Raw genomic sequence first — 27,830 nt, 5'->3', positions numbered from 1 at the left:
TCCAAAAAAAAAAAAAAACTCTTTTGTGTAGGTGTAGATCAACTCTTCTGTTCTATTTTTTAAAAGGTAAGTCTATGACCAGAGAGAATTTTTCCAGAGCTCAGAAACCAGAATTATTACATCTAGTTTGAGCTTAATATGTTCAATGCAGATGAAATTGTGTGGCATATATTTACCTTAAATAAAATGAGAGATTAAAAAGAGAAAAAATGAGAGAAATGTCCAGATTTTTTTAATATCACAGCTTTTACAAACAATGATTGTTTACATAAATAAAACCAGTCATCTGCAAACATAAAATTAAAATGCGCTTCACTAACTTAAAGCATGTAAAAAATTGTCTTTAGGAAATGCAAGAAGAGCAAAGCGCTTCAAAAACTGGCGACTTTCTACAAATGAATTTTTTGGGTCACGGATACAGCTGATTGCATCATTCACCTGGCAACGCAAAGCAGAATATGGTTTCTTATCTAACAAAGCATTTAGTTTTTCCAAAGCTTTCAAAGCCGCTTGAGATGGCTGAGGGAGTTTTGGAGATCTTTTTTGGCTACCACTGTCCTCAGGAGTTAAATATCCGGACGCCATTGCCTCCAACCGAATGGGAGCATTGTCAGGAATTTGCAGAAGCAGGTATGCAACCATGGCACAGCACATAAATCTGAAACTGAAAAATAAAGGGCATTTTACAATAAAGTAGCGAAATTAAAAATTAATAATAATTACTGTCATGAGAATTTTAATTGCAATCGCTGAATTATTTCACAAGATTCATTCACAAGAACACAATTTACTATCATTCTTAGCCACATGAATTAAAAAATACTTGATGCCAAATGGAATAATTGTGATAGAAGTTTCCATCATCAAACTTTTTAACTCTGATATTGCAGTGTGGTATTTTATTAATAATATTATTAAAAAAAATCATTAAAATGAAATATCAAACTAATTAAAAATCAAAGCGTATGCGTTTTTTTTAATAACAAACCAGAAGGCATACGATGTAACCTCCTATACAGCCCTGTTTAGAACACATTATTTGAAATAATATGACTTCAAGTTCCAGAAAAGAAGTTTTTAAAGAGTCATACATACTTAACAGAAAGCTCTGAGTGACGCCCAAATCCAATAGCACCAAGAACTCCAGTGTTTACTCTATCTTCACTGAAAGCATTTAGCTCATTGCAGAATGAAAGGAGAACTTTTTGAACACTCTGTTTAGGTGAGAAAACAACATTTAGATTTACTTCACATGAAGTTCATACAACAATATAAAAATATATCACACATAACATAGGAATATAAAAATGTGGATAAAAACTCACATGTTTACACCTCAAGACTTCTATACTTCGGGCAAATCAAACCTAGTAGCAATGTGAAGGCTACGCAGATCCTAATCACAGCATTATGATGGTCAGGGCCAGGTTAGGTCTGCCCCAACTATTGTATTTTGCTTTGAAATGAGTGTTTTTTATTTTTTTGAAGTACAGAAGACAGTTACCATAAAAGCAATGAATTGCTGTAAGCAACGTGAAATTGCATAGAAGAGTCAAATGTGGTTCATCTTATTAAACTGCAAATTCTTTTAGGTATTAACAACAATGCATGCCTTAATGCAATGGTTGCCTTAAAACAATAATCCTAGACTGAACTGCTCAGCGCCTAACATGCCAAGCGACCACGCTACCGGAACCCAGCCCTTTTGCGAGTGAAGCGGATGTTTTTTCTTTGGTAATAACAAATGTTTCACCAAACAAACAAAAAGATATAAAATCACATAAACAGTAGCTTTCAAATCTTTATATATTAAGAGCTGCGTTGCCCGGCTTTACCCGGTCTACCTTGAGAACAAAAATTGTGTCAAGTGACATATATTCAACAATTAATTAAAAGAATAACTTAATAACTTAAAGAATAATTTAAATAAAAGAAAAAAAAAACACCATGCAAAATGACCTTTCCAAACAATGACGACAGATATTAAAATACTTTTAAGAAATTAAAATGCGAAAGATGGATTTTAAAAGCATAACCATGGAAACCCGAAAATAAAATGGTTGACAACCTGAATCAAAATCTCATATTTTGAAATTGATTTAAAAACACTTGTAACTTTTTTTCCTTTGAAGATAGAAGCTAATTTTTTCGACCAAAGGTCGAGAGAGATCTGGAGTAAAAAATCTCGCTTTTTCCAATGCTGCCAAAAAGAAAACTGTGGGACGATTCCTTCACTTTTTATTGATAGATTTAATGAAGAAAGTAGTGCCTAAATTTCAGCTAAGCCTAAAAAAGTTCGAGCTAAAAACGCAAATTACTTCCGCCATAATTAAGTTAGAGCATTGAAATAAATTGTTTAGAACGCAGAAAATTCTACCCTTTTTAACGATATATAATATTAATGTGCGCAAGTAATTTTTCACCCCTTTAATAGCCAATAATAGGCAATTTACGTGAAATTTGGGTCTAAATTTGAATATAAAAAGAACTATTTATCGGATTTTTTTGAATTATAGCCTATGTTACTCAGTAAGAGAGCACCTTTCATATAATGAAAGAATTTTTCAAATAGGTGCAGTGGTTCCAGAGATTACCTCAAACATAAAAACACAAAAAAATTCGCCCTCTCTCTTTATAATATTGGTAAAGATCAACACTTAAAATAAAACCATAATAATTTTAAATAAATATTTCTACGATGACCAATTTAATCCGAAGTACAAAGCTTTATAAACTATTGTACTATTAATATGAGTTGCCGGGACAAAATGAATATCACTGGTAAGAGTCATTTTCCCATTATTTAATTGACTAACTCTGTAAAACTATCTTCTAACACAATCCCATTGTGAGGGAAAAAGAGTGAAGTCTTCCAACTACACAAACATTGTGTATTAGATTGCGGAGTACAAGTGGCCAAGAGACGAAGACCAGATTCTTTTATCTTCCACCTAATTACCACATCATTCACTAAAGCCACGTAAGACCAGATGCCAATGCCCACTACACGTGTCTAATGCAATTGGCTTGAGTCAGCAATGATGAGATAAGCCACTCCTTCTTCAGCGTCACACTCGTGCCACCCCCTTCAATGACCTTCACATGTGCGGACGAAGAGAGAGCAAGATAACATTTGATAACTTTCCGATTAGGAATCATTGAAAAATACAATCCGTGAAAAATACAATGTAGGAAAGTACTGATACTAGATTCATATGATGCAGATTGAATAGTAAGAAGTGAGAAACATAGCATAGCATTTTTATCTAACAGATTTCTCACTCATTTGAATAAGTGATGGAGAAATTCTCCACACCCTGGATTTGAACTTACAGGCACAACCTACTAGCACTTATGGTATCACTCAGCAGTTTTATTAAAAAATATATTCATGAACAAAATTTTTTTATTTCTTTCTTGGTTTTAAGTATAATAGGGTTAAACCTTCTACGCACCTGAACTTCATCCTCAGAAGTTAGTATAATGCACAACTCAAGAATTTTGTCCCATAAAAGGAGAGATTTGGCTTCACAATTTTCACTGGAAAAGGAAAAAAAAAGGATTTTTAGGTCCTACTTCCTTCCCAAAATATTTTTAAGCATGAAATTGTACTTAAAAAAACACAAATAACAGTATGAAATGCAAAAAATAACGATAACAATTTCAAATATGTGTTTCAAGGTTATAAGGAACTTTTTTTTTCAATACAAACGAAATGAGCTTTTGGCGAAAAAGGCACGTAGCAAAAGATAATTCTAATAGTTATTTGTGCATTTTTGCTTTAAAAATAAGTTAACATCATCTATAGTAAAACTATTTCAAAGTCACCTCTTTTCGTGGTGAAAATAGATCATAAGAGAGGCAGTCATTACATGAAGGTTTATCAGAAAAAATCAATTATTTAATGACATATGCAGAAGTGTCATACAAATAATGAATTTTATGTATGTTAATATAACTAGACAAATACTTCTTAATCTGCTTAATCTTTCTGCTAAACTTTAAAAAAAAGCAAACTTCTTAGAAGCTTGGAGAGAGTGACAGGTGTTCTAATGAAAAAAAAAAGTTTTGTGTTTTCCCAGGAGCAGGGTGGGTACTGACCACAATAATCTGATGAAAGCTGCCTGGAAAATCTCCCTTAGAAATTGTTAAAAAAATGACCAATTTACATGAAAACAGTGGTCGCATATGGAAGTGATAGGAAATAGTCTGTTTAATGCCACAAAAAGTGTGAGTCTAGACTGATATAGACATTTGACAGCAAGAGACAAAGAGACATAAGGTAAGATTTTACAAAATAACATTAAAGCTCCAGCAAATGTTTTTCCCCCCTCAAAAATCCAAATACGAAATTCAAAGTATAAGTTTTTCTTGCCAAAAGTAGTGTAGATATAACAAACTTTTCAATGAACCTTAAATCGTAAAAAAGTAGCAGTACCTGACTCTTGCTCTTCTTATCCAATCAACGAGAGACCAGACTAGTTGTTTCTTAGATTCTGTTGAAGTCATATTGGACCTTTTTTGCAATACATAGCAGTACATTGCCAAAAATGCTCTTTTCTGAACACACACTTGCACAAATTCATCACAGTGGCCATAAGGCACTTGGAAATAAGAAGATATCAGCTGGAAAATAGAAGAAGCTTCAACCGCATCTTGGGAATCTAAGAGGAAAATGAATAATAGTTCAGAAAAAGTTTTTGCTTTGAATGATTGGAACAGTTTAATTTTCTCTTTTCTTCCCTGAATCACCTTTTGGATTTTATTTAAATAAATACCTTTCAGTGTAGTTAAATTTTAGATCACAGCTACATTTCTTGTTTAGAATCAGTTAGAAGTAGAGTTGAATCCGGATAAATAGCACAAAGTGGACAATGTCTGGCCAAATTTCAAGAATATAGATTTTCTTGAAATTAACTACAAACAAATGAAAACTCTTTCCCAACATGCTTCAATCTCTTAATGATGCTTCATTTTTGAACTGTCTAACACATTTTCAATATTTTTATCTTCTGATTATAGACTTTTTTTTAAAAAACTGAATTATTAATATTTTTATTTCACAAAGTTTTGGTGATTTTTATCCTGTTTTGTCCACTGTTCATCAACATTTTCTTCAAAGAATTCTCAGAAAATTCTGTTAAATGATATAAAAAAAAGAAAAAAAAAGAAAAAAGAAAAAGAAAAAATCCTGAGTTTTACACCACGCAGGATGTCAAGCTTCAACAATGTGCCAAATATTGAAAAAGCCATCACCATGCAAGTAATACGAACTACATATGCATCATGTATACCATAGTTAAGTGGTTAGTATTTCAAATGCTTCTACATTTAAAATAGGCGTTTATAAATATGTACACACTTACACATAAGATATCAACTACATTGCCACAACTGGGAAAATAACAAAATGCAGTAAAAACAAGAAGGTAGGTAATTGAAACACCTCGATTAATACAGGATTTGTGTCAAAAACAAAGAAAAAAAAGAGAGTCAATGAAAAAAACTCATAAAGCATAAACCATAGCAAAATAAATACCTGCAAAACGTGATTCAATACAGCATTCACAGATGATCACCATGTTTGCCATAGTATTTAGACAACAGCAAGATGATTTAAGACAAGGAAGTAGCAGTGGGCTGCGGTGATTTGAAGTCAACCACGAAACAACCGAATCTGTTGCTACTTTCTCAAGTGTAGGTTCAGCAATACTGTTAAGAAAGCCAATCACTTCTCTAACAAGAGGCAGAGCATTGGTGACTATCTCATCTGATTTTACACCTTAAAAAAAGGCAAAAATGGATTACTTAACACGAAAGTGGGAAAAATGAAAGTTATACAAACATTTTTAAATATATTATAAAAAATTGTTCTGTTAGGCAAAACAGAACAAAATAAAAAGAACTTTCATAGAAATAACAATTGAATTTCTACAGCAAAATTTTCATAATTAGATTTTTTTTAACTAAATGTTCATGGTATTTAATAAGGACAACATAATGAAACACTCAAGGTTATCCACTAACAATTATGGTGGAAGAAAGCATAATGTTTTTATGGGTTAGTCATCATTTTTTGAAAGATTTCTCAATACTTTTATAAAGGCATTAATTGTTCGGCATCACTAAAATGTATAAATGTATTTAAGGTCAAAAGAATTTGCATAATGCAGTATTACTAGGTCACATTAAACATTATAGTTTCATTGCTTTTAGTTAAAAGAATTGTAAATTGTAATCTTTTGAGGAAAGTAGAGTAACCACGATATTGTGAATATTGTAAAAGTTGAAGGTTTAGAACTTTGTTTACAACCACTTGAATTTATTTTTATTGAATTTCTTATTGAACAGGAATGCTGTGCAAGAATTATTTAAGAGTTTCAGTAAATTGCACTCTTGCAAATTGAAACAACTAAAGCAAATAAATTTTGTTTTGCTCACAGCTATACTATAAAGCAAATGTGTAAAAATATTTTATTTGTAGAGGAAAAAATAATGACGTAGAGTATGGCACTTTCTTATAGATTTAAAAAAAATTATTTTTAGGATAAAAACAAGACTTTGCTCCCCCTCCAATTCTTTCAAGTTTAAATAAAGAATGTTTAAATTATCAGTGCAGTAGATAGGTTTTACAAAGTCCAGGGCATAAGTGAAAGAAAAAGCACACATAAAAACACACACACACACAATTGAAGAATTAAAACTAATCATTTAATTGAAGGTATAACTATTTAATGGTTTGATAAATATTTACACATTTTGCTTTCACATTCTAACAAATTGACAAAAAAAGGAGGGGATGAGGTGGTAAAGCGATTGTTTTTAAACTTAAAACTGAAGACATTATTTCTATCATTGCTCATGAATTTATTTAATATTAATTGTCAAAATGTATGTTTTTTGTTTATAGTTTTCTAAAAATATCTTTAAATTATCAAAGCTGCAATCCAAATTAAACTAACAAAGAAATTCTAACATGGAGAATGCAAATGTTTCACAAAAAAGGGAAAACAGCATAAAAACAAGCAGCACTCCTTAGGTGCTCCATCGACATAGTTTTCTTAGAGGATTAAAAAATAACAGTTAAGCCTTAATGGACAACTTCTTACTTGTCTATTACTCACACGGATATTCTGTATTTGATTCATGCACAAACATACATAGCTGTTATTAAACACAAGAATGGTTTGATAGGAAGTATATCAAAAATAACTTTTTGTGTTTACCTTTTGACACAACTACTTCAATATCTTTCAGTAGAGATGGCAACATGGTTTTAAAATTGTCTGAGTTTTTTAAAAATAATTCCTTCTTAGCTGAAATACACACAGATAGTGAAGATGTGTATTTATGTAGGTACAACAAACGTTTTGGTGTGCAGCAACCTTCTGAGCTTGAATTTGCACTCATGCAACATAAAAATTTCAAAAATCTGAAATAAAAAATAATTATATAACAGGTGAAGCAATAGTTGATTAATTTATCACATACTTCATCCGTTTTGGAGAAAAAAAATCACATAAAGAAAATTATGCAAACTAATATCTCAATGGGTGGGGTTTTTTCATTCAATAATTGCTAAAAGATAGAGTAGTATTGATTTTTATTATCATAATACCACTAAAAAACTTCATAAAATATGAAAAAAAGCTATATATTAAGTAGGTTCAGATGCAGAGGATTTTTCTTAAAGCAAGTGCAAAGCATATTCTTGGAAAGAATCAGTTGAATCAAACTTTCAGGGATAATTTTTTTTTTTTGAAGAGCTATATTATTATTTTTTATAAAGTTAATATTACATGTTCTCATTGCTAAAGGAAAAAAAAAATAATTAAGCCTCCTATGTTTAGCTTTGTAAATATCTCATTTCATTAAATATCTTTCATCAGAGATTTTAAATTCTGATTATCCTTAATGCATAGGGCAGAGTTCTCACAGCTTTTTCTAAAATCCCACTCAATTAAAATCCTTTTGCATGCTGTTCCCACTGTTCTCCATTAGCGGACATACTTAAAAAATATCACAAAGTTTCTCATCTCGGATTTTTCACATTTCTCTTTAAAGGATAGCCATAATGCATGGAATCATTATTAATGAGCAAGAATCTAGGAATTTAGCCACAAAGGAACAATAATAAAATATTGAGAATTGTTTTACTCTTTGGATTTACCAAATGAACATCTTTGGAATTTTAGAGTTTATTTCCTGCTCCTGGTTGCACTAAACAAAACATATTTTATAACCCATTTTGCGTTGAAGTTGCACCACCTTCTGGCAGCAAAATTACCATTTTCAAACATCATTTTTTCTTTTGAAGGCATTGATATGTTTTTCATAATAATTAAAAGTACTTCACTAGCACACGGTTTAGTAAATAACTGCTTTACAAAAAGAATCTTGCAAGAAAAGAAATTTTAATGTAAAGTGTTCTTTTAAAAATTAGTCAATTTCTCTAAAATAATAAGGTGCACATTCATTCTAGCAAACAAACTTAACGTTCTCTTTTGATGTTATGCTTGTAAAATAAGACTTGTGTTACATGATAAGCAAATACTTTGTTCAAATAAATATTTATATAAAATGTTCAAGCAATAGTAATAGTAATAGCAACTTGCTTCTCAATTTTAAAAATCCCACTTAAAACTTTGGTCAGAGTAAGAGAACCCACATTACTTTTTCTCCTAGCGTGAACTCTGGTACAGGGCCTTGATTAAATCTTGCACTGATGAAGAAAATTCACTTAAAAAAAAAAACTTCAGTTTTAAACATAATATTTAAAGTTTAGATCTTTATCTCAAAAAGTTTCTTTCTCAAAGTTAGTACATATCTACGTGCACCTTTCGCAGTTCTGAGATGACTTTCAATTTTGAGCCAGGCACTAGCACAGCTGGAATTTACCTTCTGGAGCTGAGGGTTGGTCACAACAGTTCTTATATGGATACAAATTGTTGTACTAGAATGCGGAATATGTACGTAAACTAACCCAAGATTTTTGGGGAGTTACCCCTCACAACCTTCCTTACTGCACCCTTTAAAGTCTTTTCTTTCACAGACATCATTCTCAATATTTGATGTTCGGCCCACCTATATGCCTTTAGCTAATATTGTGTAAATGAAGGAGGGGGGGGGGGGGGGAGAGACTTGATGAGATAAGGATTAAAAATTAAAAAAAAAATATTATATGTATCTTAAATAGTTTTGTTTTAATAAATTGTCCTTATCAATGCAAGACTTGAAAAACACTCTGTACTTCAGAGAAATAATAAAAGAATTTAACTGTGGAAAGGACACTCCAGCAGAATGTTTTCCTTGTTATAGTATCTTCATAAAGTATTACAGGATAAAAAATCATCAATTTTTCAATGCAATTCGTGCCTTTTTCAATTCTAATTCTTAAAAAAATATCAAGCATTAAGTCCATATAATTTTTAATACAATTAAGTTTATATCTAACATAACAGAGCAGCCACAAAATATCAAGAATAATGCATTTTAACTATCCTACAATTGCATGCTTTTATTTAATTCAAATATGAAACTACATATAAATAAAAGCATTCTTTTATTTAATTCAAATATGAAACTACATATAACTAAAAGCATTGAAAATTATCTCAGAAATGAGAAAATCTCTATCAGAGCAAAAAAAAAAGTCAATTGTCAAAAAAAATAGCTTTTCAAAAAACGAGGAAAAATAAATAGGCTTTAAGTGGCTATGATCATGAGCTCTTAAAAAAATTTATAATCAGTAAAATTATATAAGTTTTTTTCATAGCTGGTTATAAAAAATATCACATTATTTCACTTTTTTTCCTAGATTGCTTCAAAGATTTTACAAGAAGTTTCTTTTGTTAAAATTACTGTCTAATTATTTATCTAAAGCTGTTCCAATCTATAAAAGTCAGAAAAAGAGCCCTGGGTCACTGATGTAAAGTATGAACAATAACAAATGTGATATATGAAGAACCATAACTTACTGAAATAGAAGAATTTGATGTGCATTTTGCGAAACTCCTAGTAAAATTTTCGCAATATCTGGTCCTGAGAAAAACAAGCTCAATAGACCTTCAACGTCATCTAAGTGGAGAAAATACCATGGCAAAGTTTCAAGTTCTTTAAAGTCGTTTTGTTGAAATTTTTTCTGAAAGCAGAAATCATGCATAAAATGTGACATTAAATCACTTTATCATAGCAGAACAAAATTTAAAACAAGTTGATTTTTCTTTTTTTACATAATGATCACAACTATTTTGGTTTATATAAGTCAGACATATTCTGAAAACAGAATTAACTAGCATAGCAATTTTTGTATCATAGAATAATGAACAATTTCTACAATAATGAAATTGCAGAAGTTTTGTTTAATACACATGAAAGTTGTTTTAAACAAATTTATGTATTTAAGTTCAAAGTAAGGGGGAAAAAAGGTATATTGCTAGTATGATATTTAAAAAAAAATCCCGTATCATAATGCAAAATAGTTTTGGTTGCTATTTCGTAGCAAAATGAAAAACTAAGTTTTGCATGTCAATAGTAAATCCACTTATTAAAAAGTTGGTGCTTCTTTTTTGACAGCAACACAAAACAATGAAAATGTTCTCGGTGTCTTTCAGCAACAGATACCAAGAGCCAAATTTGGAAGAACACAAAATGATAGAATTTGTCACAGATGCTCTAATTTAGAACTTTATCATGCCTTTAAGGAAACTACTGCGATCAAATTTGTAAAAATCCAAAGATTTACCATATTACCCTGCATTAACCGGCATGCCACAAAATTCGGGGGCCACCAGATTTTCAATAACACTTGCCTGGTCCTTTCCGGCATGCCAGAAAAATCGAGGTTAGGAAAAAAAGGATAATGCTATCAAAAATATATGTTCAGCTTTAAATGAATATAAGTTCTATACATATGTTATTATTATTAATAAACAGTTTAATTTTGTAAAAATGTTAACTAACAATGTCATTTGTTATTTAACAAGAAAAATATTGTTTAATAACGAATAATTTTATAAAAATTAAACTAAAACTAAGTAAGCAAACATTTAAGCAGTAAGTTACCACCCCTAAACCAGTGCTGAAGAATTTACCATAGCTATTCAATTAATAAAAATTAAACTTACCTCTCCAAAAGGAACCTAAAATAATTTATTTTAAAAAATTATGAACAAATCGCAGAAAAGTTGATTGCTTCTGAATTGATTACTTTATTGGCATATAATTAAATCCATTAATAATGACCTACCATAAATAACAAGTGCATATTATATGCAATGCAATTTTTTTTTTTTTTTAAATAACAAGAAGGTTACTTTCGGGATTTATTTATTTTTTCCTTACAGTGGTTTGCTTTCTGATTTGAACTGAATCGAGACATTTATTTTTGTTTTGTTGCAAGATAAACCTCAAATTATCCGACATGTCGGAAAATTCAAATTTCCCGGCATGCTGGTGTACCTCGCCTTTTTCCAGCATGATGGGTAATACGGTAATTGGGCTGGACATGTTATTCGATTGAACAATGAAGGTTCAATCCATAATTTATTTTTGGCCAAACCCACTGCATCTAGAACTAGGGGCCGACCTAGCTTAAGATGGGTCGATTGCCTAGAAAATGATTTTTGCTATTCAGACGGAATAACTGGTAGACCATGGCCAAGAAAAAAGATAAGCCAGGGAGAAAATTCCTAAGAAGGCCAGGAACAAAAAAAAGTCCTTAAGGCAAAGTTATTTAGGTCATATTTCATTTCTAGTCTTCATTTACTAAAAGAAGAGAGTTGGCGATATTAAAATCTAAAAGGAATAAAATTTACTATTGAATATGATTTCAAAATTCCAAATCTAGCAGATTCTGCACACTATGCATCCCACATAATATAAAAAGTTAATTGTGAGGTGATATAACTCCTTACAGGAAGAAATAGGGATAAGAGGAAATTTTTGCTGCAGAGTTGAAACTTTTCTTTTTGTAGGAAATTCTACTAGAAAAATTGAAGCAAATATTTATTTTTTTAAAAGCAGAAACATTTACTTTTTTTTACATTGGTGGTGGCACCTATAACAATTTAATACATTCTCTTGCAAATTTGCTTGAACTCTTGAAATAAAAATACATTTTCACTTACTTTTCAGAATTGTGAAGCATTTTTTCAGAAACCCTTTATATTTAGTGCCATGATGTTCCAGAAAAGAAATAAATCAAATTATAAAGTCTACCCTAACTTTTTAATACAAATAACATTGCAAAACATGGAATAAAAAGATTTAGTATCACTAGTAAAATGTGGAACCCATTAGTCAATAGAAGAAATAGAATCACTAATACAAGGTGAAACTCGTTAGTTACAGAACTAAACTTTGTAAAATGTGAGCAAAATTTTACTTTTACCTTCTTTGTGGATGTATCCCATCCTGATATGATTAATAACTTAGCAAGGGTTCCTAATGTTTTTCCAACATATTCAGGAGGTTTCGTTGATGAAACATAACTCATGACATCGAGCCATGGAATTTCTAAGCTGATTTTTGCTAAGAATTCTTTACTTTCCTTTAAATCACTCTGAAGTACCTGAAAAGTTTATAAAAATGCTCAGACATAGTTATGAAAGAAAAGAATGTATAGATAATACGAGCCAAAATGATAAAAGTCACAACATTATGATAACTTGAGTGTAAATACCAATGAATTGCATGCACCCAAATTATTGAGGCTGATACTGGAAGTACTACATTAAACAAGAAGTTCCGTCTAGAACTATACAAGCCTACTTTCCCATATACCCATACTACTTTCTAGTACCTGATCAATGTTATCAAAAATAGCTAAAATCGCAAATTGTTTCAAACATATTTTTTTAATATTTTAAGCTAATTTCTAGGAATAATAAATATTCCTCACTCATCTAAAAAATTAGATGCGTAAAAAATAAATAAATAAAAAAAATTAAAAAATATATATAAATAAATAAAATAGCAGCACTTTTTAAACAAAGCAGCTAATACACTTTTTTCCATTAAAAAAAAATCTTTTAAAAATAAATACATCATATCAAAAAAAAAATCGTTTCTTTTTCCCTGTTGCCAAAAATAATTTTTTAAATTAATTAATGCGCTTACCAAAATAAATAAAAACAGTAAAATGTCAACTTAAAGAAATACTTTCATTGTCAAAAAAAAAAAAAATCGTCTGCACATATCTTTATGTAGAAACATCAATGACTTCGAAAGCTGAATACCTAAATTAAAACTTTAGCGTGAAAATAAAAACAAATCATATCAACACTAATTATTTCCAGATAAACCATAGCTGCGGAGTCGGAGTCAATCTCATTTTGGGATAAAGGAGTCGTAGACATATATCCAAGAATCGGAGTCAGTCATTTGTCCTCCGTGTATAAATTTTTGCCAAAGCTACGAAGTCAGACTTTAAGTCGAAGTCCACTTAATTTTCGGGCACAAAAGTCGGATTCCGAATCAGGTGCCCCTAAATTCTTGGAGTCGGATTCTGGCGTCAAGAGCTATTTCCAACAAAATTTGTTTGAAATAAATCCGCCCTAAAGTACGGAATCTACACTGACTTTCAGTTTCCCCGTAGCCGCTAATGTTAAATTTTTTTGAACTGTTCAAAATTGAACAAAAAATAGTTCAAATCAAAAAGTGAAATGTGGGAATGAGGTGTCCTTGTCAAGATCTTTCGAACAAAAAAAAGTTTGTTCGAATCGGACTATTCATGCAAAAGTTATTGGGGGGGGGGGGGGGGGGGGACAGACCGACAGACATTTTCCCCCATCTCAATACCCTACTTTCCAATTTTTAATTTTTAATTTAATTATTTTTGACTTTTTTTTTGTTTTTCCCGATATTTTTAAGCTGCATTAAGCCTTCTTTCATGCTTTTTTCTTTTTCTGACTTTTACTGGGAAAGTAGGCTAAAAAAGGGGGAAATAAAGAGGTATCAAGAATATACTCTCAAAAAAGTTGGATCCCATTCAATTGAGACAGAAAGGAAGAACACCAGAACTATTTATTCACACTATCAGGCCATTATGATGGCCTGATAGTGCTGGGGAAAGAGGGGGGGGGGATTTTTAAAAATAATGCATTTGAAATATTGCATCAAATGAAACTGATTGGTCAGCCTCAGGGGCGGCAAATAGGAAGGTCAAGAGGGGGCGGTCACACTCCCAAATGTTTTGAAAGGAATAAGTTAAAATGAGCAAATTCAATTTACATAAATCACAAATCAATGTTCATGAAAAAATAATCTTGCTGTTTCTCTGTAATGGTTGATGAAACTTGACACATTTCCAGACATGAGCAAGTGTTTTCCGTTTTTTGAATGATTAATTAAAAATTCATCATGCCTTTACTGGTCTTTTCAGAACAGAAAAAACTGATGAAGAATCACAGTTAATTTTAATTGAAGATTTAATTTCATCATATAGGCTAAACATTTCCTTCTTGTGTGCTCTGTAACGATGGTTATGAGAGGCCCGTGCAGTGGTGTAGATGCATGATCTTCACAAGAAATTGCCTTGGTGTTTTAAGTTTATTGTTACGGTCATATTTTAGGTGTGTTTAATTAATTAGTGTTCATCACTTTCTTCTGCAAGAAACACATTTCAACTACTCAATGCATAGTACGCTTTCATAGATACTTTTTAAAAATACATACTATTTTTGAAAAAAATATTTCACATCAACAAATATCTTTTCTGAGGGCACTTTAACTATGCAAACTCGAAGTGACACAAGAGGGTCTTCAAGAGACAACCACAAGATGGTCTTTTAAACCATAAAAACCCTTCTTGATAATTTCAAAGCGGTGATTTTGGAAAACGACTCTTTCAATAGTTAAAAAGCAGTGTCCTTTAACATGCCTTCGTTTGAATTTTTATTCGCTTTGTTTGTATTGAGGAGAGATTTTGAACAATGCTTTCTTCAACCAGCTAACCTTAATTTTTGGACTGTTCAAGCTTTAGTTCAAGTTACAATTTGAAACTATTAATAAATGTCGAGTAGATGTATATTTCAACCAAGAAAGCGTGGATCTTTTCAAAAAAATTCTTACTTCAAGACAATTTAAAAAAGGCACAAAGAATATTCAAATGAATTTAGAAGAGGTGACCAAAATGCACATGATGATGTAAAGTCAAACATTGATGATAAATATTTTCCTGTATTGTTATCTCTATATTCCTGCACTGTTGGCTCTATATTATCTGGATTGGATACAAAATAAAATGTTTCAATTATGAGTAAAATTTCATAGCATGAGCAAGAAGAATTGTTTAGAGACTAGACTACTCAATGGTGAAAAATAAAGACCATCACAATTTTTAAAGTTACCTGGGTGATTTTGAAGCGCAAGATGTGAAAAGTGTGTTTTCATGGATAACTTTGTTTCTTCAATTATTTTTCAACTATTCCAATCAGTTCATCTATTAGAGAAAATTCATTTTTGTGTCTCAGGAGGTTAGAGGATTATTTTCGAAGCTTAATTGGGGGTTTGGGGAGACTTACTGAAAAAAGAACACGACACTGAGCATTGCTGGATTAGGAACAAGATTTCCAGTTATTCTGTTTTTTTAAAAATCAAGCATTAAAACTTTATTAAAAGATGAAAACTAGTATCAAGATACTTTGCATGATAACATTGATTATCAAATAAATTACAAATTTTGTCATAAAAATTTAAATTGTTTATGAACACTATACTTGATGTTAGCCAATATGTGTTTTGTTCCATACTGAGGTATAATTAATATTTAAGAAACTCGACACCCCAAATGAAATGCTGAAATGCCGCCCCTGGTCTGCCTTGATCTGCAACATAGCTAGCTCAATAAGCTGAGTATAATTCATGCAAATTGAGAACTTATTTCTACCCCTCTCCTCTCCAAAATATGAATGTTTAGAAAGAACACATAAAAAACAAGTGATTTGAAATGATTTACATATTTACTTTGCACATTCCTTCGATGTCTTCTGCATCAGGATGAAATTGGTGCCAGGGAAGCTTTAGCAATTCCGTGTGACATAATGATATAGAATAATGGCGATAGCCATGTGACACATAAGACTGTACATAATGGCCCCACAAGTATGACAGTATATACTTTTCGCAATTATGATCTATAAAATAAAATTGAGATAAAAATGGAAACAACAGTTCGTTTGAGAATTTATACTGCAAGCAAAATGATTGAAGGTTGAAATACTAATGGCTTACAGCAAAAGCTTTTTAACAGAAAAAAAGTACATACAGGAAATTACAAATGAAATTTTTATTTCAAGAACACCAGAGCAGAAATTCATTAAATGATCAAGGCCAAGTCCTGCTGAAGGACGGTAAAAGACAGTAGCTGCTAAAATGAGTTTTTAAGATATTTGACAGTTTCTGCAATTTGCTACCACTGTAGGCTAAAAGGTTTGAGGTTTGTTAATTATGGTACATATTTTCTTTTTACTTCTCAAAGGTCAATTTAACATTAAAAATATTCCTTCACATTGTAAATGTAGTCACAAATTACTAGATTGTGAAATTATTTACTAGTACATAATATGCTATTCAATTTATTTAATATACAAAATGCAACACTCCTTTCTTAAAGATGACACTTCTTACCTGATGCTACAAAATTAAGGGTAAATACTTAGTTCAGTGAAACTAGTAGTAACTAAACAAAAGAAACATATATGAACTCTTTTGTTACATAAAAAAATTTGTTTTGTGAGATTTCCCCCTGCAGTTAAGAATGCAATGTGAAATATTGAAACTATATATAACAAAAATAGCACTTACCTGAACTTTGCCCAGTAAAAATGATTTTAAAATTTGATAAATATAAAATTTAATTGATATACTACAACTGAAAACTTAAGAGTAAAAACATTTTTTTTAAATTACCATAAGATAATCAGGTACACATTTGCATTTATAATAAAATAAATGAAAAACACTTACTAATGAGCAATTGTTCATGAGAATATTTTAAACACATAGTAAATATCTTGAACATGAATTCAGCTTCATTTATTTGGTTATCAGACCATGGGAAACTTAAATGAGCTCCCTCAACAACAGGATGCAACCAGCTGGCAAAAGATTGATCGAGTGTTTTCCAAATGTGAGAAACACCTAAAATAAGACAAAATTTCAATGAGGAAAAAGGTTTTTTTTCTCAGCACATTAAAAAATGTATATCTTTTTAATACTAAGAGAAAACAGACAATACAAACAAAAACAAAATTTGAACAACAAAACCCTTACAAAATACATTAAAACAGCTGCTGGAGACAGGTAACTTTTAAATGATTTCTATAATTCATACTTTGACCAGAATTACCGGTAAATTCTATTGTTCTCAATTATTCTTGAAGCATACTTCTACAAGTGAAAATGATACACTATCACTGTTTGGCTCATTTTTTATTGCCAGTTTACATCTTAATATCTTTTTTTTACAAGAAGAAAATCTAAAGAGTTTTAATATTATCAATCTGTCTTGGAGACTTATCTTCACACTTAAGGATTTTAATCACAGACAATCTTCAAGTTTCATCTACTTTCAAGGTATCACTTCCTCTAGTGCACGATTTTTAAAGGTAAATTGGTCATGAAGGAGCAGTTTCACTGTATTTTAAATATTTTATCAGCAATGAACAGTGTAAACAATCACTACATCCCCCCCCCCCATTTCTTGTGTTAATCAAATTAAATTGCAGTAATTTTTATGCAAATCTATTTTAACTCATTGAAAAAAAAAGTTCCATAAGACAATAAACATTTTTGGCCATTTTTTAAGCCTTTCGGTAAATATTCAAGATTTTTTTAAAACCATTTTTTCATTTTTTAGATTTTCTTTTCAATTTCTAACTTTTTGACATTGTTAATGAATTTTGTATCAGAGCTCAAGCTTTAAGATAGTTTTATTTGAAAAGCATTTTGCATGTAAAAAGTGTAGGCTTTCTAACTTAGAAGTAAGTTTTGAACATTTTAACTGAAGAAAAATAAAAATTAGAAACAGAAGGGAAACTTTTTATTTAATTGTTAAGATCTAAACTTGAATTTTAAAAGTTAAGTCTCAGTGATTGTAAAAATATGAATTTTTATTTTCTTTTACATTTTTTATATTGTGATATTTTATATAGATTTTTTTTTATGTAGTAATTGCAGTGCCCTCTTTATTTTTGTATCGAATGATCTGTAAAGCTAAAATGGAAAAACTGTGCAAATAAGATTGAATAAGGTATTTATATAGATTGTGGGAACTTGGCTGCATCTGCTATGTCATTAATATTTCAATATCCTTATCTTGTTCAATTACAAAAGACTTTTCGTATACTGTGCCATTCTGTTTTGATCATCTTTACTAATAATAAAGCTGAAAGTCCCTGTGTCAGGATCTCTGTGATGCGCATAACGCTTAGACTGTTCGGCCGATTTTCATGAAATTTGGCACAAAGTTAGTTTGTAGCATGGGGGTGTGCACCTCGAAGCGATTTTTCAAAAATTCGATGTGGTTTTTTTTTCTATTCCAATTTTAAGAACAAAAATCTCATGACATGGACGAGTAAATTACGAAATTATCGTAACGTGGAACCATAACATGGGCACAAGCCAATTGGCGAGAAAATTCACCATACATTATTTGTAAATATACAGGCGAACCAAAGGACCTTTTAATTTTCTATTACGGGCAAAGCCGTGCGAGTACCGCTAGTCTTAAAATAAAACTTCAATTTCCAAAGAGACATCAGTATTGTTTTCATCCACAAAACCCCTTCATTGACAGTTTGACCCATTTTTGTGTGAAGATACTTTTTAATCTCTGTAAATAACCTTTCTTTGGCTCTAGCCACTGAAAATCATTCTATGTATGAGCAAGATACATGAAAAAGGGTGTATAAGTGAGCAGGTAGCATTATATGTAGACTTGCCAGGCTTCTGAAATGTTCAACCGGGACACTGGAATGCCCTCCTCCCCCCCCAAGCATATTCGAAGAAGTACACAGCCCTGGCTCACTTTTTGGAGCGTTTTACAGGGCACTTTATTCTCAATGCTATAAATAAATGGGGCATTAATTATACACCTAAACAGGAGTAATAAAAAAATGACATAAACAGATAAAATTTGAACATTTCACATCCGAGATTTAAATATTTCCAATTTATTTCAGTTAGAAAAAACACTTTGATTGAAAATGAAAAATTCAATAATATTTTGATATATTTTTCATTTTATTGCACTTTTTTGGTTTTAATCTTGTTGTAAAACTCCTTACAAGCTAAAGGCATTAATTTTACAAGTCAATGATATAAATGACAAAGTTATAATCCCCTGAATAATCATTCACAAATAACTATTTTTTAGACCTTTTTTGCCATTTCTAATCAAATTTATCTTTTTCCGGGACATGAAGTAAACCGGCTGGGACAGAGGGATTTTGTTTAAAAACTGGGACGTCTGGCAAGCCTAATCATATGTGTATTGAGATTTCACTTTTTTTTTTTAGGTTGGAGCAGCTGGACGGAAGAGTAGGCTACTTCTAGCAATGTCTACAGCAGCTGAATTCAGAGATCATTTAACTTCATTTAGTGAACTTTATGCTTCTTTAGGTTAGATTTTGATACTCTATTTTTCATTTCTAAATTATTATGAACTTGAACCCACACAAAACATCTGTACTCTAGTGGCATTGATTGACACATCAGACAAATTTGTGTTGAATAATATGTGGAACAGTAACTTTCTCTCCATAATACTTTTTTAAACATAATGCAAAAACAGTTAATGTTGACTAAAAATCTTATATTTGAGCATGGGCGGATTTATGGGGGGGCAGAGGGGGGCAATGCCCCCCCCCCCAGTTTTGGGAGGACTTTATGTAGTAACAACACATCTTCCAAAAATTTAAAAAAAAAAAATTCCTTTTTGGAATAGTTCAGAAGGGCATGGGTGGATTTATAGGGGGGGCATAGGGGGCAATGCCCCCAGTTTTGGGAGGACTTTATGTAGTAACAACACATCTTCCAAAAATTTAAAAAAAAAAATTTTTTTTTCTTTTTTGAATAGTTTAAAAGGGCATGGGTGATTTATAGGGGGGGGGGCATAGGGGGCAATGCCCCCAGTTTTGGGAGGACTTTATATAGTAACAACACATCTTCCAAAATCTTAGAACAAAAAAATCATGACTTTTTCTTTTTTGAATTGTTCAATGAAAATGAAGAGAAAAGCAAATGTCCTTTTCTGATGGGAGAAAAGAAAAGGAAAAAAAAAACGAACATTAAATACAAATAGTACAGCTGTCACTGGGGTGCTGAAAATGTGTCTAAATTCACGATTTTTGGACTGAAAACCATTTGGGCAAGTATATGAATGAAAATATAGGCTAAACGAGCTATACATTATGCTGCAACACTTATAATAATTGACGATTATTTTAACAAATTAGAACCTAAAGCAAAGGGGAACCCCCCCCCCCCCCCCCCATCCCCGTTCGCGCTAACAGAACATTCTACTCGTTATGATTTGTGTCCACATTTCAAATATTTATTTGTGCATAATATTTATGTTCTTAGTATATTAATTGGCCTTTTGAGAAATTCTAAAAAACATAAGTTTTTTTTCCTTCTCTCTCTCTCTCTTTTAAGAGAGAGAGAGATTAAATACTATCGCAAACTGAATAAATTTCAGTTACCTGAGTGTTCTGATTAAATGAATCTTTTAACTTAGAGGGAGAGTACAATTTTACTTACTTGATAAATACTGTTTAAAAAGTAAGGTAAGTCATAATCATCTAAGTCTAAGTGAGTCAGTCCTTGTCATTATTGAAATCTAAATAATTGAGTCATCAAAAGTTTTGGAAAAATTTGCTGAACTTTTATAAAAGTCTATAAAAACCTAACAAAGATTGGTAAAATCGTAAAAATCCTTTAACCGTAAAAACTGACGAATTTTCGTAAAAATTACAAAAAATCAAGCAAAAATTTACAGGTAAGAGTGAATTACAAACAGAGTCGAATTTGCCTATAAGATAAACAAGCTGTTGCTTATGGCCCCTGCTTTGAAGTGGGTCCCTAACTCCCAAAAAAAAAAAAAATCATGATTCGTTCCTTGAAAAATGGAAATTGCTTGAAAAAACTAATTTCTTTTTTAAGTGCTTGAAAACGTGTGGCTACAAACCTTAAATTTTAAAATTTCTAACAAATGGTAGAGGGGGAGGAATGCCAACATATGTCAAATTCAGCTCCTTGCCACATCCTGTATTAAAAATGTAAAAATAATGCTTCTCACGTTTGTAATATATTATTTGAAGTTAAGTTTTGTGACTCACATGTTTCATATCTTGCGATTTATTCAATCCTGAATGCAGTATTTTGGAAATTCTTTTGTATTGATTGCTTTTATCTTACTACTTCTGCATATTGTCTATCTGTTTAGCACGGAAAAAAAATACACACTACTTCTGTTTCTTTTCGTTTTCTGCCCCACTTGCAACTGAAGAAAAGTTGTCATGAGAAATCTATGGTTTCTTTTTTCTTTTAAAGTTAAAATAGTTATTTCTCCCAAAGTAAGAACAGGACTGTAAAAATTTACAATCAAGTACTAAAATACCAGAGACTGGAAAGTACAAATGCAGGGCGTTAAATAATTTTATTTATTCCAGAGTCCTTGAAAACAATTAGATAAGTCTTTGAAAATTCTAAGCAAAGTAGGCTCCAATTACTTCTACTGCATATTGTTAATCTGTTTAGCCGGGAAAAAAAATGATACACTATCTCTATTCCTTTTCGTTTTCTGCACCACTTATAATTAAAAAAAGGTTGTTGAAATGAGAAATCTAGTTTATTTTTTCTTTCAAACTTAAAATGGCTGTTTCTTACAAAGTTTGAACAATACTGTACAACTGTATAATCTAGTTATCAATTTCTATGTCTATCCAATTAACCTTTATAAGGCTTCAATATGCAGAATTTTATATCCATTTTACAAAATTTCCTCCGGGGGAGAAACCCCCGGCCCCCTAAAATTAGAGATATTCTATTTCCCACTTAAAAGGGAGCCCTGCGTCACTCTCTTGATACCAGCTCCCTCTCTTAAGGTCAATTCAAAAAGGACAGCATGAAAACACACATTAATGAAAACGACACACAAAAAAGTAAAGCATGGAGTTATGCATCACAGGAAACAGACAAAAACTTAGGAGCAAGGGGGGGAGGGGCAATAAAAATGTTGCTAAAAAAATTAAAAAATCCTGCCCCCCCAGGAACTCAGTCCTAAATCCGCCTATGTATTTGAGGGAAATTTTGCCTTCGAAAATTTCTGAACACTCCTGTGTTAATGAACTAAATTTTCTCTGTTATTTGTTGAAGACAATCATTTTAATAATTAATATTCCATTTTTTATTTTTTAAAATTAGTTACTTGAGTGCTTTGCTTGCATCCTTGAAGAAATTGAGAACTTTCAAATGGTACTTGAAAACTCCTCACTTATGATTTCCAAAAATCAGTATAGTACAAAACCTGATAAAAAATTTCATGACTAAAAATGAATAAAAAATTCAATTCAGAAGTAAAGCCTTTCTGATACAGTCTTTCAACTGGTGCAAGTACAGGTTGGCAGCCATGTTATTTTGGTGGCATCTGTCTAATGTGTCTATTATTCAGTCACTGGTGCCAAATCACAAGGCAAGTTCACCATTGAACAGCATGTTCAACTGATAAAATAAAAATCAAAATGAGAATTCGTTAGTGAAAGCATTGCGTGTGGTTTACCGATTTTATGGCAGACGCGGTGGTCCTTCCAAGTTTAGTGCCAAAGTTTGAGCCTACCAATTCGGTAAAAATCAGCTAAAAATCAGCCATGCGTCAAATTAACACTAGATCAGTCCAGACTTTTACCTCAGTGTGAAAGTATGCAGGAGAATCCTAGTCGGTCAATTTCTCTCCTTGCACAAGAACTCCATTGAGCCTACACCCGTACACAGGGTTTGTCCGGGTCATGGAAATCCTGGAAAGTCATGGGAAAAAAATAAGCCAATTTCAGACCTGGAAAAGTCAATTGAAATTTTCATTGAAAGTCATGGAAATTAATTTCAAGTCATGGAAAAATGTCCTGAACAAAGAGAAAGTAACAGTAACTGAGGGAGCATTAGAAATCTTGAGTGATTTAACAGTATAGCTCATAAAAGCTATTAAAAGTGCAGGCATCGCAGCGTTCCTATATTCCTATATTTTCCTATATTTCTGAAAAAGTTCCTATAATTCCTATATTTTCCTATATTTTCAGTTTCCGATTCCTTTTTTTTTTTTTTTTACTTTTCCCCTCGACTTTTGGCTACCGCCTTTTCCGCGATCCACGTGCAGCCGCCATTTTATCTTTCCTACTGTGCAGGGCTCCCAAATGGTTCGCTTTTCCCGCCAAAGTCCGTGTTTTATGGTAAAGTCCGCTTTAGACTTTTAACATTATGGTCTGATTAGTTCGCTTTTGTATTGTTTTTACTTAAATATCAGATTTTAAAAGTTTTTCATTTCGTTAAAAGTTACTGTTCTCCCAAGCACGCCGCCGCAGCGCGTGTTAAACAAAGTTCGTACGCCCATGAAAAACCTTGAAAAGTTCTTGGGGGGAGAAAAAAAAAGGTCACACACACACATTTTCTAGTGTTTGAAAACCTTGAAAAAGTATAAAAAGTTTCTTTATTGCTTGAATTTATTTATTGTTTGGATTGTGCTTGTAATTCTTTTAAAAATATTTCATTAGTGCAATTTTCTGAACATATATATTCGATATGATTTATCGCGAAAAATTGCTTTCGTGTTTGAGGTTTCAATCCTTTTGCATCTTGTTAATATTTTGATTCTTTTTACAATCCAAAGTGATTTTGACATGTGCTTACCTTAGCTTAGCTTATTTTTCATTTTGGAAACCATGGCAACATTGAACTTACTCGGCTCGGACGCGGAAAAATGCTTCTCGCTTTTGAAATTTCAATCCTTTTGCATCTTGTAAATATGTTGATGTTTTCCACAATTAGAAGTTATTTTAGTATATGCTACTTTAGTTTAGCTTATTTTTCGTTTGATTTTAATAATTAACGAAGGAAATATTTTGGAAACCATAACAATAACATTGAGCTTATTCGGACTTCGCGGAAAATTGCATCTCACGTTTGAAATTTCAATCCTTTTGCATCTTGTGAACATTTTGATGTTTTGACAATTGGAAGTTATTTTGACATATGTTTTTATAGATTAGCTTATTTTTCGTTTAATTTCAATAATTAATGAAGGAATTATTTTGGAAGCCATGGCAATATTGAACTTACTCGGATTTCGCGGAAAAATGCTTCTCGCGTTGGAAATTTCAATCCTTTTGCATCTTGTGAACATTTTGATGTTTTTGGCAATTTGAAGTTATTTTGACATATGCTACCTTAGTTTAGCTTATTTTTCGTTTAATTTCAATAATTAACGAAGGAAATATTTTGAAAACCATATCAACATTGAGCTTATTCGGAATTCGCGGAAAATAGTTACAATCCTTTTGCACCTTGTAAACATTTAGATGTTTTTGACAATTGGAAGTTATTTTGACATATACTACTTTAGATTAGCTTATTTTTCATTTAATTTCAATAATTAACGTAGGAATTATTTTGGAAACCATGGTAACATTGAACTTACTCGGACTTCGCGGAAAATTGCTTTTAATGTTTGAAATTTCAATCTTTTTGAATCATGTAAATATTAAAAATATTTTGCCCAATCGAATGTTATTTTCCCATATTCCAACTTAGATTAGCATGTTTTAGGTTTAATTTAGTAGAAAATAAATAAATTTATTTTATGGGAAGCATGCCAACATTGAACTTGGTTCGTAAAAATTTGCTTCTCTGAGCTTTCAATCGTTTTGCATCTTATAAATATTTTTATATTTATGGCAATTAGAAGTTATTTTGACATGCTACGTCAGATTAACTCGATTAAATTTTTACTTAAATAACTAAAAAATTAATATTTTTTGTGTTGTTTAATTCAAGCTTATTTAGTTTTCCAAACACAGGGTTCGTACGCCCTTGAAAAACCTTGAAAAGTGCTTGAAAAAAGAAAGTTCATTTTCAAGTGCTTGAAAACCTTGAAAAAGTTTTAAAACCTTGAAAATTTTTCTTAGTGCTTAAATTCTCTCAAAAATCAACGAATTGTGCTTAGAAGTTTTAAAAAAGTATTTCACCAATGCAATTTTCTGAACATGTGTTCAGTGTGCAACATCGCGAAAAATTGCTTCCGTGTTTGGGATTTCAATCCTTTTGCATCTTGTAAATATTTTGATGTTTTTTACAACCGAAAGATATTTTGACATATGGCACCTTAGATTAGTTTATTTTTTGTTTAATTTCATTAATTAACAAAGAAATTAATTTGGAAACCATGACAACATTGAACTTACTCGGGTTTCGCGGAAAATTGCTCTTGTGTTTGAAATTTCAATCTTTTTGCATCCTGCAAATATTTAAATATTTTGGCTAATCAAATGTTAGTTTCGCATATGCTACCTTAGATTAGTATATTTTTTATTTAATTTTAATGAAAAACAAATAAATTTATTTCATGGGAAACATGCCACGTCGAACGAACGCAGACTTTGCGAAAAATTGCTTCTCGTGTTTGAAATTTCAATCTTTTTGCATCTTGCAAATATTTAAATATATTCACTAATCGGATGTTATTTTCATATTTGCTACCGTAGATTAGCATATTTTATGTTTAATTTCAGTAAAATATAAGTTTATTTTATGGGAAACATGACAACATTAAACTTAATTCGCGAAAATTTGCTTCCCTTGTTTGAGATTTCAATCCTTTTGCATTTTGTAAATATTTTTATATTTTTGGCAATTAGTAGTTATTTTGACACTGCTACATCAGATTAGCTTATTTTATTTTTTTATTTTAATAACTAAAGAGTTAAAGAATTTATTACCTTGGTCTTGTTTAATTATTTGCTTATTTATTTTTGCAATTTTGAATGATTATCTTTACCTAATTTTTGGTCATAACAGATTTAAAAAAAAAAAAAAAATTAAATTTCAGCAGTTGAGCACCTAACAAATTAACTTAAAGTTTGTATTTTAAATATAAAGTTGATTTATATAATTTTATTTATAAGTACATCATTTTTTTATGTCTCCTAAAATAAATAAGGTGTATAACAGGGGTGGTTGTGTTATGATTATTCACTTGAAATCCAGTAGTGTTCGTTTTTATGCTTTTACCTCCTTATATCTCCAATTTTCCCCTTTTCCTCAAATGTTCAAAATTACTACTTTATTAAGGTTGTGGGTACTTGGAGCTTACTGAAAGAGGCTTTAATCAGCAAAGGGGTAGATAGCTTAAGGAGGGTCTTTCATCTTCATTTGGATCTAATAAATTGACCAGTACCAGCCTAGCTAGGCCCAGTGCCTGTTGCTGGTTATCAACAGGCACTGGGCATGGTATTTCTATGCAGAATATTTTGACTTAATATACTATTTTATGAATTGTATGCGTAGCAAAAGTTATTGTTGTACATATGTATATTCAAGTAATAGGGGTCTTAGTTTTAAAAATTAATCCCCCCCCCCCGCCCCATTTTGCTCTTTGAAACTTTCAGGTAATTTTTTATGAACTCACAAATCACAACTACACCTGAATATTATTGCCTTTCTAAATTTAAATTCTAATTTCAACAATAACCCATTTTTTCCCAAAATAAAATTACTTTTGTCATCATACATGTCAACTTCTTTTGAATCTTTTCAATTTCGAAATATGGCTCTATAAATCTGAACTTGCACATTTATTGTCTATTGCAAGTTAATCAATGAAAGCTGAATAGGCTCAAGTTTGCATTCAGAGTATTTATCACTGCTTAAGCTGCTTTTGTATATTTTGAGGTGTGGAGACTGGACTGTGGACTTTCATAAACTTTTCTTACTTCCTAATTTTTAAATTTACTCGAGGACAGTTGAAATGCCTTATTGACTGAACAGCTAATAAATACATACGAATAATTGATTTGCATACTTATAAATGATTTGCAAACCTAATATTTTTAGAACTTAATAGTGCAAACTGAAATAACTTTCTGGGTAGTGTTTTTGTCCTAACCGCCCTTATATTGTAATAAACCACTGTATAGATATTGGAAATAAATGTTGAAACCGGGGGGGGGGGGGGGGGAGTGACTTCAAAAACTCCTCTCTGGCAATGCCATTGAACTTGGGTATTTTAGTTTCTTCCCATAAAAGTTAAAAGCACTTATGAAAGGTTTTTTTTTAAGTATTAATTTGCTGATTCTAGAAAATATACAAACCTCTGACTGCTGCAACCTTTGAAAAAACTCAAAAATTAAACCTCTTGGTATCTGCTTCTCTTTATGACCGAACTTTTCAAACATTTTCAGAAAGACTTTCAACGCAGTAGATCTTTCATCAAAGCGTCTCTTGTTGTAGAAAAAACAATTTTGTTTTCCTATACTTTTTTGTATTATTGCCTTATTTCTATGTGTTTGTAGTAAATGAAATCTGCATACAATATTTTTAGTACAAATTTATGATATTGCCTTGAAAACAAAATTTTTTACCTTGAAAAGTACTTGAAAAGTGCTTGAATTTTTTTCTGCCTAAAGGGTATGAACCCTGATAACATAATTTTGATTATCATTAGCTTATTTTCGGTTATTACTGTTTTTTTGTGTGGGAGGGGGAGGGGTATTAAATTGATAATTGTTTTATTTAAACAATTGAGCACATAACATTTTAAAGTAGCGTCTGTATATGAAACA

At 31.1% G+C, this 27,830-nt stretch overlaps 1 protein-coding gene across 1 annotated transcript; it reads right to left on the bottom strand.

Annotated features, from left to right (window-relative positions):
- Positions 1-210: 210 nt before the first annotated feature.
- Positions 211-17,142, bottom strand: LOC129232094 (ectopic P granules protein 5 homolog; the record flags this gene model as incomplete). Its single annotated transcript, XM_054866330.1, has 10 exons — positions 211-664; positions 1,096-1,214; positions 3,456-3,540; positions 4,439-4,664; positions 5,540-5,782; positions 7,227-7,432; positions 9,978-10,141; positions 12,392-12,571; positions 15,967-16,136; positions 16,969-17,142. Coding segments are annotated over 10 exons (1,916 nt in total), but the record flags the coding sequence as incomplete, so codon positions are not given.
- Positions 17,143-27,830: the final 10,688 nt, after the last annotated feature.

Source organism: Uloborus diversus, unplaced genomic scaffold (assembly GCF_026930045.1).
Source record: "Uloborus diversus isolate 005 unplaced genomic scaffold, Udiv.v.3.1 scaffold_1064, whole genome shotgun sequence".
Taxonomy (NCBI): Eukaryota; Metazoa; Arthropoda; class Arachnida; order Araneae; family Uloboridae; genus Uloborus; species Uloborus diversus.
Note: the sequence above shows the minus strand (reverse complement) of the source record. Positions and strands in the feature narration are given on the sequence as shown.